Here is a 19,940-nt window from a genome sequence, read left to right on the forward strand (position 1 = left end):
CCACTGTTATGGGTTTTGACAGTACTCGAGTTGTAAAAAAAAAATCAGGGGGGATGGTGGATTTTATCATATGGGGACAAATAATTTGTGCTGATTACAAATAATATATTATATTACAAATAATAGCACTGACCAAAACACCTGCAGAAATACTGCAGGAATGACATAGCAGCAGTTAAATGCAGCCTTCTGTAAGCTTTAAATATCCACCGGGCTTACATCAAATACATCAAAACACAACAATAAAAAACAGTTTTCTGAACTTATCAATATGCCTCTGTCCTTCACAGGATAAGTAAAATGGATCACTGCAAAAACTCTAAATCTTAACAAGAATATTTGTCTTATTTCTAGTTAAAATGTCTCATTTTAGTAAAAAAAAATCTCATTACACTTAAAACAAGACTCATCACTGGAAAAAACAATTTTCACATGTTTCAAGTAGATTTTCACTTGAAATAAGTAGGAAAATCTGCCAGTGGAACAAGATTGTTTTGCTTGTAATGAGAAGATAAATCTTGTCCCACTGGCAGATTTTCCTACTTATTTCAAGTGAAAATTTACTTGAAACATGTGAAAATTGTCAAATAAGTTATTTTTCTGGTGTTATTTTTCTGGTGATGACTCTAAATGTTGAAATAGCAGTAAAACCACATTCATTGATGAAATTACATAAGGGATGGAAAGGGGGGATGGCAGTTTTACAGGGGGGATGATTTGGACCGTTTTTATTTCAGGGGGTATGCCATCCCCCCTCAACTAGAGTACTGGGTTTTGATATTTTTCCATACATTCATCGATAGTTCACCTCCAGGAGTCGGGAGCGCGCATGTTAGGGTGTGTGGTCTACGCTCGTTCACGAGCATATCCACGCCAGACCACTGCAGGGGACAAACGGCTGATTTATGGTTCCGCGTTACACCAACGCAGAGCCTACGGCGTAGGGACGCACACCGTACGGTGTGCGTCTCCGCGTACCCTACGGCGTAGGCTCTGCGTCGATTTAACGCGGAACCATAAATCAGCCTTAAGTATCGTTTCCGCTGGAAATAATCCACCTGCTGTGCGACACGGCGGAGTTTCCACCGAGCAGGATGGCGGATGAGGCGGAGGCGCAGGTGTCCGTGCCCGGGGAGCTGCGGGACCACCGGCGGCGGACGCGGCTCTACTGCATGAACGGCGGGCATCACCTGCAGATCCTCCGGGACGGGACGGTGCGGGGCTGCAGGGACGAGCGGGACGCCCACAGTAAGCCTGAATTAAGCTGCAGCAGCACAGCATTCCCATCCAGGCCAGGCCTGCAGCACCACAAGGGGGTTTCCTCCACAAGTATGGAGGTAGATTTGTGTCTTAATTATTCAATCAAAAAAAAGATTGCTTCAATCAAAAAATATATTTTCAATAAAAAAAAATTTCACTCATTTGAAAACTGTTTTTCTTTGATTGGAAATGTTTTCTTTGATAGAAGTGAAGTTTTTTTTTTTTTGTTTGAAGCAATTTTTTTGATTGAAGTGTTTTTTTGTGTGTTTGGGCCATATTATGTGTAGGACATTTGTGTCTTTATCATTTAATCAAAAAAGAAGTTGCTTCAAAAAGAAAAAAAAATATTTTGACACTTGTCACGCCCACTGCGGGATGTTTGTGTCAAAATGATTCAATCAAAAAAAAATACTTTTTTCACTTCAATCAAAAAAAAGTGTTCAAATGCAATTTTTGGGGGTCTCAAATATTTTTTGCATTCAAACACTTTTTTTCTTTGATTGAAAAAGTTTTTTTTTATTGAAAATATTTTTTTCTTTTTGAAGCAACTTCTTTTTTGATTAAATGATAGACAGAAATGTCCTACCCATAATATGGCCCAAACACAAAAAAACACTACTTCAATCAAAAAAGTTGCTTCAAACAAAAAAACTTCACTTCTATCAAAGAAAACATTTCCAATCAAAGAGAAACAGTGTTCAAATGCATTTTTTTGAGTCTCAAATATTTGTATGCATTTAAACACTTTTTTTCTTTGATTGAATAATTAAGACACAAATCTACCTCCATAAACAAGTGGCTCAGGGTTTAAACCCTGCAGCTGAGACTGAGCTTCCCGACTCTGGGCATCAGTATGTTTTGCTCCAGGATGCTTGGATAGTCTGGAGACTTCGTTGTACCCTTCATAGATTCAAAACATCCCACATCAGACACAACAAAGCAGCCCCCAAAGCCACAGGTAGCATGTGCTTATCTTTAAAATCTTTGTTTTCACATCAACAACATAGAGCTGATGTGAAAACTCCAGTTTTGTCCCAGTTCAAAGGGCATTTTACCTCAAAGTGTTGAGTCAGCATGCATTTTAGCAATGCAGCAAGTCTGAATTTTTTTCTTTTAATAACGGAGTCATCCGGGCTCATCTTCCATAGAGCCCACAGTTACCACGACAACTGTCTACCAGACGGTTTTTTCCAAAGCGACTTGCATACAAGAGTTCATAGGTAACATCCGGTGCAACTGTGATGTATCTGGACTTAGGAATTCAGCTTGAATGATGTCCTTGGCTCTTTATCTTCTGCACGATCCTTCTGATCCACCTGGCTGTGTGTTTCCTCTTAAGGCCACATCCCAGAAGGATAAAGCCCAAAGACCTCATATACTTGATTAATTACAGGTGTAGTCTTAGTAGCACAAAGCAGATTGGAGTCTTACAAACACGCTTGTCCATAACTGTCCTTAACCCCTTGACCTCAGGCTCAGACGACCCTTTCTTACTTTGTATAGTATGATACACATAATGAACTATATAGTGGGAATTTTCTCCTTTTAAATGAACCAAATGGTGGAATAAAAATACTTAAGGTGAGATATTAAATAAGGTTCCTGTTTTAACTGTATTTTCTTTTCACCTGATTTCCAGTTGTTTTAAAGCTCAAAGCTGTGGCCCGAGGCGTCGTCGTCATTCAAGGAACAGAAGCAAAGCGGTATTTGGCTATGAGTGATGAAGGGTGTTTGTACAGCTCGGTGAGTGTTCATAATTCATGATCCATTTTATCATCCAAATGTTTCAGGTTTTTTTTTTTTTTTTTTTTTTTAAACCTCAGTGCTAAATTATTATTTTTAAGTGTTTAATGCTAATAGGTGAAGTCAAAAGCCTTTCTGTTTCCCTTAGCCAACAGTTACTGATGAATGTTACTTCCTGGAGAAATTGGAGGAGAACTACTACAATACATATCAGCCGCAGAAATATCAGGACAACAACTGGTACGTAGCTCTGAAAAAGAACGGGAAACCTAAACTCGGTCCAAGAACACACATCGGGCAGAAGGCCATCTTCTTTATCCCCAGACAACTGGATGACTCGCAGGACTGAAGAGGCAGCAGAAATGCACAGATACCTGCAGATATGAAGCTCATGAGGTGAACCAGAAAGCAGACGTGAGCAGGTGGAGGTGGCGGCGCTGCTCACTTCAGCTGTCATGCTCGTCCATTTACTGTTCTGTTCAAAACTGCAGTGCTTCAAAGTTGTGTCCTTCACATTCATTTCTCTATTTATTTACAAACAAATCAGATTTCATTGTGCACATTTAAGAACAAAGAAATTATTGTCCACACAGTGCTGTACAACCTGTTTAGTAGTCAATTAACCACTTGAACTGCCACGGCAAGGTGATCTTTTTTTTGTGAAAGATTTTCCAAAAACTACAAGTCTAAATAGAAATAAAACTGTGGTAAAAAGAGAAGAAATGAAGCAAGGTGAAAAGAAAAAAAAAAATCAGAACAGAGGAATGCTCCATGTTTTGTTTTTTTTTCCAGGGATGATGAACAAAATAAATGCATCAAAAATATTTCCTGGGAAAAAAACTAGATCCAGGTGTGGTGCTGTTATTGTAAACCAGAGATGATGTTAAAGGCCTTGATGTCCTTTATGGCATTGAAAAATGAGACCTGTAACCTGAAAATGTTCCCAACATCCACTTAGGTCATGAATTTGAACGATGTTGCATCTTAGAAAATATTAAATTAACATAATGAAAAGGTTTCAGAGGGCAAAAACATTTCTTTACAGCTTTTCCCATCATTCTACATGTAAAACTCTTTATTTAGGTTCCACAAAGAGCTGTTGCTGTGTAAAGAAACCCAAAAAACAGCTTTAGTTACCCATCAATATTTTTCTTTTGAAATGTAAATGTTTAATGAAAATGTCAGCTTTTTCAGGATGGTGTTTGTACCTAATAAATCTTACAAGTTTAAGACCAAGTGAGGCGATGCTGCCCATCATCCCAGGAGACGATGATCAGCACTAAATTCAATCATCCACACAACCCAGAAGAAGCATTGAAAGTGACATTTATTTAACACTAAATATTTTTCTGTACAGTCTCATAACAACAAAACCCCAAAGTTGTAGCTCTACGTCACATAGAAACAAGCATTATTGGTCTGTAATCAAAGCCATTGAAGAAGTGTGAAGTTAAGTGAATTTAAACGGTTCAAGTGTGGAACATCCTGCACCACCGTCTCTTTAATGTGAGTGATTTCAGATATTCATGGGGACATCCTGGGGGTTTTATGAGTTATGCCACGAAAAGTGCATCTGCAAACATTCTTTGATGTAATTCACACCTGCAAGTTTGCCAACTTCTAACGCAGGGTAAATTATCAGGAAGGAAAAAAAAAAAAACGAGAAGAAATATTAAATTTCTTCGTGTCAATTAAATCTTGAGGCAAACCCACCTGGAAGGGAAATTTAAAGTATTTTTGTGCTCAGCTGTCTGATCGAGCTCATTAACAGCTGAAATTCAGACGGCGAACAGACTCTTCTGTCACATCGTGCTGAGCCTTTTCAGGACACCAACTTTGAGCCCATAGAGACCCTTTCAACATCAGCACGGTTCCTGTCACTGTCCGAAACTTAATGGTCCCTTTGCCGTCATCAGAGCAGCTTCCATCAAAAATGTAGACCAGATCTTGTTAAAGCATTTCTGTAAATGTAATTCTTTTTACATGTCTGGGTATTTTTGCCTGATTTAATGTAGAACAAATAATGAAAAAGAATAACCTTATGTTTGTATTCCTTAATGAAGATTATTAAATGTCTGCAGACAACACTGCCCCCTTGCAGCTGAACAACAGGCAGCACTGCCTAAAGCTTACAGATGAATGAAATCTATGAGGACAGCAGCTATAGTACTTACAGTTTGCTTTTCATGTGTACCTGGTATCTAAAAACAGCTTAATAGAACCATGAAGAGACGTCGGTGCATATTACAAAATGCGTTGCATGCCATGGTAAATCTACAGCGTTGCACTAATTAATACCTGTGACTTCAAGTGTCGCCAACATGACACTATAGTGATTAACCTTGCGAGCAGATGCATGCTTGTATGCTACCATCAAATGATATAAGGCATTACTCATACATTACAGACAAATGTAAATAGCACTTAACATTCGCCACTAATGAGTACACTGAGGGACTATTACTGTTAACCATGTTCCATTAATAAAATTTCAATAACAAAAGAAAACATGTGATACAATTCCTGATTATTTCTTTTTTCCTCCTCCTGATCAAATTCTGCTCAAGTTTCTTCGTGTGAATTCAAAAGTCGTCTTCATGTCCCGTTACGTCGCACCCTGAATATACGTCATGGGAAGACAAATAACAATGAAGTTGTCAAAATGTCATGTTGACCCAATGTGTTATCCTGGATTTATTCTTGTTTTTGATCATATTAAGGTCAGGGAACTAATAATGATAGTTTTGTTTTCATCCCATGAAGTGAACATAATGGGAGGCAGAATCATGGAAATTTCCATAAAGGACATTGATTACTAAAACCCTGACAACAAAGGCGGACAATCATGAAACAGTCAAACAGCAGTTGCCAGCCAGTCAGCTTACATCTTCTTCACCACAAATATTTTAACATGTCATAGCAGGAAATGCCAGATGTATTAATGTTGACAGTTTTCCACTTAAGATATGCTCCTGCTGAGTCAGGGATAAGTTTTTCTAGGATATTAAAACAACTTCAGCCCTTTTAATGTTATTCACTGCATCTCTGCTTTCATATTCTGGCACTTTAAAAATGTCTAGTAAGTATATGGATTTACTTTCAAGAGTTTTTCTTCTGCTAATGTTGAGCTGTCTTGATCTCCCTATTCACTGTTGCTGGACTGAAGTGTGCGAGTAAATGTAAGTGTGACACCTGGCTGGCATGAACGTAATGAGTCTAACACAACTTACCTCTAATAGATAAAAAGTACCCTTGTTCTGGGAAGAGTGGCGTAAGTAGGATCGACCAATTTGCGCACTCTGGAGTAGTTGACAAAACCTCTGACGAACAGCATGAACCCTGCAGTACCAAAAAAACAATATGTACACACACAATGGTAAAAATTGTCATACAATGAGAAAAAGAGCTGAGCAACAGAAGGTCAACTGATTAATCGACAGTGAGAGAATTTTTCGAGCTTGAAGGATCAATGCAACTTGGCTCCAACAGCCAAAAAAGCCATTTTCACTAATTATATACACACACAGATATATATATATATATATATATATATATATATATATATATATATATATATATTAATGATGCACCGAATGTTCGGTAACCGAAATTGTTCAGCCGAAAATAGCAAAAAAACACTTCGGTGTTCGGCGGAATGAGTGGGGAAAAAAACGAACAATTAATAACGGTGTGATGACGCAATAAAACAGCGAACAGCGTGGAGTGAGGGGCGTGCCTTGTTAAATGGCAGCATGTCAGATCATTACTTGGATGTGGGGAAAAAGCAGAGGACACGAGAAATGATCCAGGCTGAGTTGGATTTGGGAAAGCCGCTTGGTGATGTAGACGGTCACGGGACGCACAGCACAGAGAAAAGGGCCCGTACTACAGATGCGGTGGAGAACCCTCACTGTCTGGTATGACGAGATCCTCCAAGAAAATAACCCAGATTTTTACAATTATTATACAAGGCTTCAAATTGCAGAGATTTTTAAAAGCCTCCTGTGGACAAGTGTTGCAAATTAGCATGTATGCTAAAACACTCAAACAGTGCATTTGGTTTGTCCTATGTAATTGTGATGTCCATACCAAATAAAGAAATAATAATAATAATAATAATAATAATAATAATAATAATCAGCCCCGCCGCGACCCGATTGACTGGATTTGAACGGGAGAAAATGAAAAAGGATTATGAAAAAAAATACAATAAGAACAGTAAGACAAATTGTGACTGGCGGGTATTTCACTGCACATTTGATTTATGCAATAGTGAAAAAATTGGCAAAATAAATGAAAAAATGTGAAGAACTATTGTTCGGTATTATTCGGTATTCGGCCAAGTGTTTATTATTATTTTCGGTTTCAGCCACAAATTTTCATTTCGGTGCATCACTAATATATATACATACATATACACAATAACTTTACATGTAAAAAATAATCTTTCACTCACCCAGAGCCAAGAAGACCCACCACAACCAGTACTGCCCATCAAAGTAACCAGGGAAATAGGTAGAAAACTGCAGAGATATATTAAAAGAATAAATAAGGCTGTCAACCAAACAGACATGTGACGTTAGACGTTACCTTGGACAATATTAAGAACTTTTATTTCTTTTAACAATACCATTACACTTGTTTAAGTGGTTATGCTATATATTTATTAACTGTCTCTTACCCTGACAATAAGAACCCATTTGATGAGAGACAGGCCAAAGCCTGAGATGGCTCCGTATCGACCAGCGGCTGATGTCGTCAAACAGAACGACAAAAAGAAGCCAATCCAGTTGAACAGGAATGCCACTGGTGACAGAAAGACCCCGTCATTAATAAAAGACAATTCAAACTTAACCAAAGGTAGTCGTGCAAAGGACAGACCCCATCCTGAAGGCCAATATGTAGTATACCTGTGCATTTTCTACAAATATTTACTAACACAGTACCCTTTATGAGTACTTTACTGTTTCAGCAATAACAAATATGCAACTTCAGTTGTAAAAAAATAAATCTTAGCAATTTCAACACAGTTTTGATATACCAGGTTGAATGAACGAGAAGAAATAGATATTTTTTTTAAAAAGCAAGACCTTTTATATTTTAATATATAACCGCTGCCATGGCCTTTGAGTATGGATCTTAAAGTAAACTAGAATGAATCGTGAAGTGTTGCAAGCGCTGACATAAAAATATACTGTATATAAGGATTTGAGAATGACGAGGTGTATGTTAAAGAGCACCATGAAGTCTTCTGTTTTCCCTTATAATTGGGGCTTTTTACCAGCATGGACTCTCAACTACTGCAGCAGCTTATTTGAGCTTTTAGGTGGTTTACAGTGTCGTCATGACTTTCCTGTATTTTTATGTAAAGCAACTCAGTGCGTTTGCGTCAGAAGAAGCACTCGTGGTTCAGTAGCCGCCCTGTTCCACAGAAGATAGCCAGCTAGTCCAACGTGTTGCTACATTTAACACCAGTTTAATTTATTTAATATGTGGGAAAATTGCCAATAATGATGGAAAAAAAATCTAAGTGGATCAGCAACTCAATGTGTTGTTCAACAGCAGAAGGGAGAGCAAGGATATGAGTGATCTCAGAGTCGGAAGAAACAAAGTATCACCTCGCCTTATCTACACATATGAGATGAACCATGCTTTGTTCTGCTGTCGGGAAGAAAAAAGTCCCATGACTGAAAAGGCTGAACTTGTCAGATTAGAGCACTGTGCCAGGAATCACGAGTCTTCGATATGGGTTCAGCCTGGTGTGCAGCTTTTCCTGTTCATGTTCAGCAACCAGATTTATACATTACCCCAAGTGGGTTTATAGTCTGACCCAAACCGCTGAAATGCTTGACTGTGCCTTACTGAAGAAAGTGAGCATGAAGATGCCATCATTTCCTATTCGCAGCTGGTCAGCATCTTCAAAGTCATCTCTGGCCACAAAATCCTCCTCCTGCAACAGATCATAATTTGTGTTTACTCCATTTCCTTCTTATTTACGTAAAGAATGAGACTAAATCAATGGGACTGTGTATCTGAGAACAATGTTACCGAGATTCTTCCAGTGACCAGGGGGATGGCAGTCTCTGCTTTGCTCCTCTCTGCCTCATCATAGGAGGGCAAAGTAGTGGCAATGTTGTATGATGGAGGGTTGGGAAACCTTCCTCCATCTTCCTTGTATTCAAAGAAAGCTGGTGATGTAGAAAGTGCAGAAGAAATAGTTCATAAATGCCTTTTAGCTGTAAAATATTATATAACCTTAGACAATTCTGACATTCTACAAAGATATCATCCAAGTGTCTTAAATACTCAATCGCATAATGTGTTATGAACAAATACACTCACTGTTTCTGTCCAAACAAAGACTTCCCAGAAGTCCTGTGGTTTGCTTTGATACAAGACTTCTAACCTTAGCTGAGCGGCCAAGTTATTTTTAAGGAGAAGAGACTTTATCCTGTCGTGATTATATAAGTATGACATTATACATGTCATAGTTGTTCTGTGTTTTTATGTATGTCATCTTCATTTCAAAAAGTTAAGAAGCCACATGACTGTCTTAAGTAACAATGAGAATATTTTTTTTTTACTGTGTTCTGATAGTCAGAGTTGAAAGAGAAAGCACTGCAGAATCAAAAGTCCATACGCATTGAATGATTGGCTGACTGTGATAAATGTTTAACAGCTGGCATCTAAAAATCTGCTGTTGCTCTTTTTAAAAATGAAAATCACTATCTCAGGATTTAACAATCAGAGCCCAGAGCTTGCAACAGGAAGCCAGACATCAGCGGTATAAATGTCCATTACCGTTTATGTTCTTCCCATAAAAGCCAAAGCCTTTACGTGTGTCATTTAGCAGGAATCAAGGATTCCTATTTAGCGTTGTTCAGACACTAACAGCAGATAAATCATCCAGGAGGAGCTCTGGGCCGCACACACTTATGCAACATGTTGACCTATAGCCTCTAAAGAAAGAGGATTAGAAACATGACACTTTACTTCCACAAGGGCCTTTTCTCCTCATTGCAGAACATAACTTTAGACCCAAACCTTAAGATACGCTCTTAAAAGCTCAGACCAAATTAACGTTTAAATTCTATAGCAATCTATGCTGTTGTTGAAATAGCCTCGACATAAAACTACTCCTCACAGGTTGTAATGAGGTCACGTTATTCATCTGTAGTTGTCAGCTGTGGTTCATAAACTGCAAGAATAAAACACACAGCAGGTGAAAAAAAGCACATGTTTGCAATTACTTTTTTTCCTTTCTCCTTTGCTAATTTGCTGCTTTTCTACACAGTGCTTTCACTTTAGACATTGAATAAGCAAGCACAGAGCAGATATTTTTGGATTGAGACAATTAAAACTTGAGTCATCTGACAGTGTGGAACAAAGCGTTGTGTTTCCCAACCTGCATTTGCTGCAACGATGCTGCTGTAGGGTGGTGGTGCATCCTGGGCAGGATTCTCTTGGGAAGGCTGAGCTGGCTCCTCCTCATTGACCAGCTGAAGAAATGTAAAAATTACTTAAATCCTTAACATCCCTTCAAAAAAATTTGTAGCTACAGTAATGAATAAAAAGAAATGTTGATTTCAGGAAGGTCGACAACAATGTTATTACATTTTTGTTCCAATAAAGGTTCAACCCTCAGCGTTAAACCCACGGAGAGCTGACGTGAATAAAGATCTTCCAGCATTTACGAGCGTCTTATTCATCAGGTTAGTATGTGACATATCACTATACAGGCAAGATTACTGTTTATTGCACAGTCATGTCAGAGAGCCTGCCATGTCCTGTCAGATCAACTCAAATGCTTCCTATTACAAACAATTCCTACGTTTCGTAGCTTAACTTCAGCATGTAAAATTGTGTCATTCAAGACTGACACACCTCGAACGAGATATGGGCTTTGTATATGTACAATGAAATTGCAAAGCTCCAGAGAAAAGTCAAAGACGTAAATGCAAATAAGAAACGCAATGTGTAGAGTGATAGGAAATATTTCTCATTACGCAGATTAATGATAGACCAGAAAATGAACTCATTGCATAGTCCCTTAGAAGTGCAGGAAAAGCCCAAGGACACATGACTTAACTGATTATTTATTTAACTCACACTACAAGTCAATGTATGACAAGAGAAAAGACAGATCTGAATGTCATCTCAAGTAATAGATGATTAAATAAAAATGATTATTATCAAATGATTTGAAATGCGTGTCTCCCAGTTCTTAGAAAGTCCATTTGTCTCTGTCCAACACACCTGATTCAAATGAACAGCCATCTTCACAGCCTGTAATCAAGGCCTGCACAAGTCTAAATTAACCATTAATTTGAGGCAGGTGTGTTGGAGCAGGAACACTGGCAGACCAGAAGATCCAGAGGTGTCGGACTCCAGTCCTCAAGGGCCGCAATCCTGCACGTTTTAGATGTCTCCTTGCATCAACACACCTGATTCAAATTAATGGTCGTCACCAGCTTGTCATCAAGGTCTGGACAGCTCTGTTGGTGTCACAGCTACTTTTATCACGGTGTGCTGCTGAAGCAGGGAAACATCTGAAACATGCAGGAATGCGGCCCTCGAGGACTGGAGTCCAACACCCCTAGATCAGAGTAAGGCAATCCTGTCCTACAGGTTTTAGATGTAAAACGTTGCACCATGATACAAGTGAATGTGTCTTTGACAGAATTGTTCAGACCTTGATGACAAGCTGATGACGATGATTAATGTTTATGTGATGATTAATGTGGGGAAGATTGCTCAGTTGGTAGAGCGTTCGCCCATGAACCTGACCTCAGTGGTTCCTAGTTCCTCCTGTGTCCACCAAAGTGTCCTTGGGCAAGACACTGAATCCCCCGGTTGCTCCCGGTTGTCAGGCCAGCGCCGTTGTGTGGCAGCTCCGCCGACAACCGGTGTGTGAATGTGTGGGTGAATGTCTACAGTGTAAAGAGCTTTGGGGATGTAGGAGTACAGCTGGAAAGCGCTATACAAGTTTAAGCCATTTACCATTAATTAGAATCAGGTGTGTTAAAGCAGGGAATCATCAACCTGCTTCGACACACCCTGATACAAATCTCATCAACAGAGTTGTGCAGACCTTGGTGCAGGGCTGGGCGATATATCGAGATTTTAATATATATCGATATATTTTCAAACGAGATATGGTACGAGACAATATCGTTTATATCGATATAGCTTATTTTGTGACAAATTGACTGTACATCAACGCTGACCCCTCGCGCTTGCAAAAAAGTACCTTTGTGTGCTGAACCCTGACAGTGTTGACAGGTTAGTTTTCCTGGCACAAAATCTGTAAAATGTACAGTAGTTGACTTGTTGTAATTATTTGAGATTTGCTCAAAGAGATGCAATATCTGTTTACATGTTTTATTGGAGATTTGCACAAATGTTTTGTTATTTGCACAACTGTCAACCTCAGTGGAAAAGTCTGCCTGTTACTGTCTACATTGTATTAATTGCACAGTGTATTTTAATTTAATTGTTATGCAGGAAAGGGATATTTGTTTTATTTTATTCAAGAAGCATTTTAATTCTATATATGCAGGAAGTTTATTTTTATTTCATTTGTTTTATACATTTTGATATTGTGCAGACCTCTGTTAATAAAGGAACCTGTGTGACATTTGGCACTAGGCTTTGTATTAAAACTGACAGAGATGCTATGCTATAATGCTTTGGGGGAAACCCCAATTATGTCACAGAAAAAAATATCGATATATATCGAGTATCGCCATTTATCTAGAAAATATCGAGATATGACTTTTGGTCCATATCGCCCAGCCCTGCCTTGGTGACAAACTAATGAGGACCATTAACATCTAAAAACCATGCAGGAAACCAGCCCGAGGACCAGGATTGGGAAACACTGACTACGTTTACATGCAGTCAAAATTTGGGTTATTGCTAATATTCCGGTTACTGAAACATTCGGAATATTCCGTTTACATGGTAATTAATCATTCAGGATATCTCGATCAAACCAGCGACGCGCGGAAAACATCATGACGCAATTACCATCATTTCCGCTTCTTCTTCCTGTATCCAAATTCAAAACAAATGCTGCTTCGCGCAACTTTTCGCTCACCTTCTTATAAATCTCGCTATCCCGGTACTTTCTACCGTCTACAAATGCCAAAATGTTCATATCCTTCGTTACATTTAAAAAATGATTAGTCTCCTCCTCACTCCAAAAGTGTGGCGTGGTTTCTCCCTGTTTAGAAGAACTTCCTGGACTCAAAAGACCAGGATTCCTACGAACAGAGCATGCGCAGAAAACAAATTCATGTTCCGTTTGATGAGGATATTCCGTTTGGCGTTTATATGACCGAATATTTGGGTTTTAGAAGGAGTAACCCAGGGATCATATTCGGGTTTTTAAAAACCGGAATATGAGCAAATTCGGGTTATTCAAAGGGGTTATTGGTGTTTACATGGCCGTGCAAATTCGGGTTATTGCCAATATTCGTGTTTTAAAAGGGTTATTGACTGCATGTAAACGCAGTCACTGCTGCAGATCATGATAGGGGAACCATTTTAAATAAATATAATAACAATACAGACTACTGCATCACAAATATGATGCCAGGGTGACTCATCCTACTTTCCCCACTTCAGAAGGGATGTTCACATGCTTCTGTGTTCAAAGTACATAAACTAGGTCACGGTACAGAGTTAAAGACCACTTTCAAAAAAATAATAATCACTTTTTAAGCTCGCTGTCCTCAATGAAGATGAATACTGTAATGTCAGTTTATTCCCCAATGTATCTGCCGGTATCCACGCATTTCTTTTCTTTTCATATACACGTTGCAGACTAATCCAGCACAGTCTCGCTGCAGGATCGCAGCTGTAACTGCGCAGACTTGCTGTTTAAGCCCTGATTGTTAAAACGACGCAGAGTCTACGCCGTAGGGTACGCCGTCGCCTACGCCGTAGGTTACGCGGCGACGGGCACCGTACGGTGTGCGTCGCCGCGTACCCTACGGCGTAGGTTCCTGCGTAGGCGAAACGCGGACCATAAATCAACCTTTTAAACGGCGTCTCGCTGCAGATGCGCCTCTGAAGCTAAAGTTACCAACACTCGGGCTCAGACCAGCACACATTACACCCACTACCCTCAAAAATAACACCCGCTCAAATAAGCCTCAAATGTTATGCGGCGAGTATATTGTTATGCAATAAACCGCCTGGATGGCTGGACTTTAGGTTACGTGATCATATGTGTTTTCGTGTTGGGCCCACTCTGCTACAGCAGTATCCTGTCGTGGATTAGCGTTTTCAGCAACCTGTTACCTACCTCTTGATATCTGACGTTGCTGTTTTGCTCCGCCATTGTGAACGTGGAACTTCAGCTTTAAAAAAGGTCGTGGGTGTGAGAGTATTGTCACCAGGGAAGTAGCTGAGCGTCGCTGTGTGTCTGCTAGTCGGCCATCTCCTCCTTCCTCTCTCAACTTCAGCTCCGCTGCTGCGTTCACGGACACTCCGGAACTCCAGCCTCCAGTGGTGACATGCAGACCTGTCAGTCCGCTTATCAACAAGTTCTCCGTTATTGGCAGACGTGTCAAGTAACAAAGTACAAATACTTCCTTACTTAAGTAGAAATGTTGGTTATCTATACTTCACTGGAGTAATTATTTTTCAGATTACTTTTTTACTTTTATTCCTTACATTTTCACGCAATTATCTGTACTTTTTACTCCTTACATTAAAAAAAAAACAGCTGCGTTACTCTATTTTACGACGGAGGGCCAAACTAAGGGAAAAAAAAAGGAAATTACGAAAATAAAGTCATAATAATATGAGAATAAAGTCGTGAAATTACGAGAATAAAGTCATAATGTTGCGAGAATAAAGTCGTAATATTACGAGAATAAAGCCGTAATATTTTGAGAATAAAGTCGTAATATTACGAGAATAAAGCCGTAATATTTTGAGAATAAAGTCGTAATATTACGAGAATAAAGTCGTAATATTAAATATATTATAAATATATAAATATAACTTCACAAGATGCTCAATATTCAACATTTTAACACACTCTTCCTGTTAGAGTTCTCATAAATTAACACTTTATTCTTGTAATATTCCGACTTTATTCTCATAAATTCCGACTTTATTCTCGTAATGTTACGACCCTATTCTCGTAATATTACGACTTTGTTCTCGTAATGTTACGACTTTATTCTCGTAATATTACGACTTTATTCTCATAATATTACGACTTTATTCTATGACGACTTTATTCTCGCAACATTATGACTTTATTCTCGTAATTTTACGACTTTATTCTCATTATATTATGACTTTATTCTCGTAATTTGCAATTTTTTTTTGTCTTAGTTTGGCCCTAATACTCCGTCGTACTATTTCATTTCGGCCTTCGGAAAAAAACTATCCAATTAAATTCCGCCGTCCGGATAGAGTGAATTTGGTTGTGGTTGTGCCACAGATGTTCTTGTCCAGTTTTGTTCTTACATCCGTTGCCCTCAGATTCCTGCAACTAAACTTGGATGTACATTCCAATAAACATTAGGATAAATGATAACATGCCTCTGAAGTTTGACTTTTTGCACCATTACAATTATAGGCAACTGGTCATCATATCTTCTGCTCTCTGAAACACATGTTAATGCTCAATAGTACACATATATGGTTCTTTAATATATTTGCATTATACTAAGATGCATTCATTTTCAATGGCTTTTGTCCTTAATGGCTTTTCCCCCCTTACATTACACATTTTACATACATTTTACTTTTATACTTTAAGTATTTTTAAAACCAGTACTTTTATACTTTTACTTGAGTAAAAAACTTGAGTTGATACTTCAACTTCTACAGGAGTATTTTTAAACTCTAGTATCTATACTTCTACCTGAGTAATGAATGTAAATACTTTTGACACCTCTGGTTATTGGAAACTTGTTTAAACATAACTTTACTCCACATACAGTCCCAATATGGAATAATAGGTGTATATTAATAAAGAGAAAATCCTTATTTTACAAAGAATGGATGGAGAAAGGTCCATTACGCATCTGTTGGATACTGGAGGTGATTTTTTTAACATATGATGCTTTCATTGCAAAATACAACCTTGTTTGTACAAATAGACAGTACTCGAGATGAGGGGGTTGGTTGTCATCCCCCCTGAAATAAAAACGGTCAAAATCATCCCCCCTGTAAAACTGCTACCCCCCCTTTCCATCCCTTATGTCATTTCATCAATGAATGTGGTATTACTGCTATTTCAACATTTAGAGTCATCAATTAACCTAGCATGCATGTTTTTGGACTGTGGGAGACAACCGGAGTACCCGGAGGAAACCCATGCAAGCACAGGGAGAACATGCAAACTCCACACAGAAAGACCCTGCCGGGCCTCGGATATATATATATATATATATATATATATATATATATATATATATATATATATATATATATATATATATATATATATATATATACATACATATATATGTATTATGAGGTTCTGGACCTCTGCTTGAGTAAATTTTCTCTAGAAAAATAACACCAGAAAAATAACTTATTTGACAATTTTCACCTGTTTCAAGTAAATTTTCACTTGAAATAAGTAGGAAAATCTGCCAGTGGGAAAAGATTTATCTTCTCATTACAAGCAAAAAAATCTTGTTCCACTGGCAGATTTTTCTACTTATTTTAAGTGAAAAAATCTACTTGAAACAGGTGAAAATTGTTGTTTTTTCCAGTGATGAGTCTTGTTTTAAATGTAATGAGATTTTTTTACTAAAATGAAACATTTTAACTAGAAATAAGACAAATATTCTTGTTAAGATTTTGAGTTTTTGCAGTGATCCATTTTACTTATCCTGTGAAGGACAGAGTCATACTGATAAGTTAAGAAAACTGTTTTTTATTTTTGTGTTTTGATGTACTTGATGTAAGCCCAGTGGATATTTAAAGCTTACAGAAGGCTGCATTTAACTGCTGCTATGTCATTCCTGCAGTATTTCTGCAGGTGTTTTGGATAGTGCTATTATTTGTAATATATTATATTATTTGTAATCAGCACAAATTATCTGTCCACCATATGATAAAATCCCCCTGATTTTTTTTTACAACTCGAGTACTGCAAATAGACAATATAACACAGTAATTAAGGCAGGGTGGGGGGTGGGCTGGTGGGGTCACTGTACTACCTCAGGATTGCAAGATTTCCTTTTATTTTTATTTTTTCTTGATATGTTTTGTAAGGCAGCACGGTGGCTTAGTGGTTAGCACTGTTGCCTCACAGCAAGAAGGTTCCCGGTTCGGCAGGGGCCTTTCTGTGTGGAGTTTGCATGTTCTCCCCGTGCTTGCGTGGGTTCTCTCCGGGTACTCCGGCTTCCTCCCACAGTCCAAAAAAACATGCATATTAGGTTAATTGGTGATTCTAAATTGCCCGTAGGTGTGAGTGTGCATGGTTTGTGTGTTTATATGTGGCCCTGCGATGGACTGGTGACCTGTCCAGGGTGTAACCCCTGCCTCTCACCTGAAATGAGCCTCTTGATTTTAAATTTCAAATCTTTTCATGATTTGTATTAATTTTTACATGGAAATATTAGCATTTTAGCTCAATAGCTCCCAGGCCATGTGATCAATTGACTCAAAATCAGTGTTGGATCATAGTACTACTCTGGTTGCATGAGATACGCCTCTTGATTTTTAATTTCAAATCTTTTCACAAGTTTTATTAATTTTTATATGGAAATATTAGCATTTTAGCTCAATAGCTTCCAGGTCATTTGGTTAATTGACTCAAAATCAGTGTTGGATCATAGTATCACTCTGGCTGCATGAGATACGCCTGTTGATTTTATATTTAAATTCTGCACATAATTTTTATATGTATGAAAGGCATATCTCATATACAATATTAGCATTTTAGCTCAATAGCTCCCAGGTCATGTGATCAATTGACTCAAAATCAGTGTTGGATCATAGTACTACTCTGGCTGCATGAGATACGCCTATTGATTTATAAATTCTAATCTTGCCATAATTGTTATTAATATTCATATGTATAGAGGTGTATTTTATATACAATATTAGCATTTTAGCTCAATAACTTCCAGATCATTTAAATCAGTGTTGGATCATAGTACTACTCTGGGTGCATGAGATACGCCTCTTGATTTTTAAATTCAAATCTGTTCATAATTTTTATTAATATTCATATGTATAGAGGCGTATTTCATATACAATATTAGCTTTTTAGCTCAACAGCTCCCAGGTCATGTGATCAATTGACTCAAAATCAGTGTTGGATCATAGTACTACTCTGGCTGCAGGAGATACGCCTCTTGATTTGTAATTTCAAATCTTGTTATAATTTTTATTCATATTCATATGTATAGAGGCGTATTTCATGTACAATATTAGCCTTTTAGCTCAATAGCTCCTTGGTCATGTTATCAATTAACTAAAAATCAGTGTTGGATCATAGTACCTCTCTGGCTGCATGAGATACGCTCCCCCTGGTTTCATATTTCAAATCGTCATAATTTTTATGTCATAATTTTTAGGTGGTGGAAGCCCACCTTGTCTAGGGTCTTTGCCAGGTGGGATGTCAGGGCCACCGGCCGGTAGTGGTTGAAGTCGCTGGGACAAGATGACTTGGGCACCGGTACCACACAGGACGTCTTGCACAGCTGTGGAACCATGTGCAGCCTCAAGCTCAGGTTGAAGATGGTTTCACTCTCTACAACATCAGGAAAATCAGACCCTACTTGACGGAACATACGACACAGCTCTTGGTTCAGGCTCTGGTCATCACGTATTGACTACTGTAATTCCTTGTTGGTCGGCCTTCCTGCATGCTCAATTAAACCTCTACAGATGATCCAGAATGCAGCAGCACGTCTGATATTCAATCAACCCAAGAGAGCAGGAGCGTGGCCGGGGGTGGTGGGGGATATGTCACTCTTGCCTGTCTTCAAAACTTGAGAGCCCTGACTGTATTCCAGTTGTTAAAGAAGTCAGATGGTTGTATAGGGACGCATAAGATGGTTTTCTAATTAATAGTAGGCCTGTGTTGAAAAAAAATCGATTTTCTGATTCTAAATCGATTCTCATTAATTCCTAAAAATCGATTTGTATGTCTAAAGATCGATTATTTTTCATCATTATATTTTCGCCCGGTGAACTTTAATCCCAGTAGTCATGTCATTTAATTCACACATGCTCGTGGTGTGAAACTCTCAAACAATGAACATGGCGTCGAAGAGCAGCGGTAGCGTTAACAAAGCGCGGGTTTTGAAAACTCCTGAACTAAATTAAATTTTCTCCTCCTGCCCCCGTGAAGAAAACAAACATGTCGAAGTGGCCACCTGAGAAACCAGCGTTCTTTGTGTTGTAACGTTTATGCTTTTCACTCTGTAAGTTATCCTCGCACGTATCCTTCTGTGTCCAGTCAACCGTGTGCTGGCAAAACTTGCAAATCATTGAATCGCCAGACACATCAAGGAAGAATAGCTGCAATTTTGCTGCAGCTAATGGGGATCCAAATAAAACGATAAACTATAAATGTTACACACGGACACACATACACACCCCCAACCGTGCACAACCAGTGTTCAGTGCTTTGGATATTTCAGCTTAAATTTCTAAATGTTATTTTAGTTCAATGAAGTTGATATTATCTATATCTACTAGAGCTTGTTTGGTTTCTCTGACACACGGTTTGTCATGACACTCCTGAAAAATGCCTGTTGCTTCATGGCCAGCTGTGTGTCTGGTGACAGAATAAATCAGACAAGCTAAAATGATTTGTTTACTGCATGACCTGTTGCAATTTCTTTCTTTTTTTGCACTTTAAATGGATATTGAAAGGCCTAATTGAGTTAGTTATTTCACAATAATTATTGTGAAATTATTTCACGTTATTTTACAGTCATATA

At 38.3% G+C, this 19,940-nt stretch overlaps 2 protein-coding genes across 3 annotated transcripts; one reads left to right on the forward strand and one right to left on the reverse strand.

Annotated features, from left to right (window-relative positions):
* Positions 1-1,078: 1,078 nt before the first annotated feature.
* On the forward strand, positions 1,079-18,689 carry fgf1a (fibroblast growth factor 1a). Of its 2 annotated transcripts, XM_061725100.1 has the most exons (4): positions 1,079-1,248; positions 2,900-3,003; positions 3,152-3,243; positions 18,567-18,689. In XM_061725100.1, the coding sequence occupies exons 1-4, from the start codon at positions 1,095-1,097 to the stop codon at positions 18,628-18,630; spliced, it is 414 nt and encodes a 137-aa protein (XP_061581084.1). In that variant the 5' UTR covers positions 1,079-1,094; the 3' UTR covers positions 18,631-18,689. The 2 variants fall into 2 exon arrangements, with proteins under 2 accessions (XP_061581084.1, XP_061581083.1); XM_061725099.1 differs by lacking the exon at positions 18,567-18,689 and having other exon boundaries at positions 3,152-4,668.
* On the reverse strand, positions 4,313-14,501 carry LOC133446895 (NEDD4 family-interacting protein 1-like). Its single transcript, XM_061725098.1, has 8 exons — positions 14,315-14,501; positions 10,409-10,502; positions 9,052-9,191; positions 8,866-8,953; positions 7,685-7,809; positions 7,460-7,526; positions 6,234-6,342; positions 4,313-5,620 (listed from the first exon to the last, which is right to left on the reverse strand). Exons 1-7 carry the CDS (start codon positions 14,348-14,350, stop codon positions 6,236-6,238), a joined length of 657 nt encoding a protein of 218 aa, XP_061581082.1. The 5' UTR covers positions 14,351-14,501; the 3' UTR covers positions 4,313-5,620; positions 6,234-6,235.
* Positions 18,690-19,940: the final 1,251 nt, after the last annotated feature.

This window comes from Cololabis saira, chromosome 7, assembly GCF_033807715.1.
Source record: "Cololabis saira isolate AMF1-May2022 chromosome 7, fColSai1.1, whole genome shotgun sequence".
Lineage (NCBI taxonomy): Eukaryota > Metazoa > Chordata > Actinopteri > Beloniformes > Belonidae > Cololabis > Cololabis saira.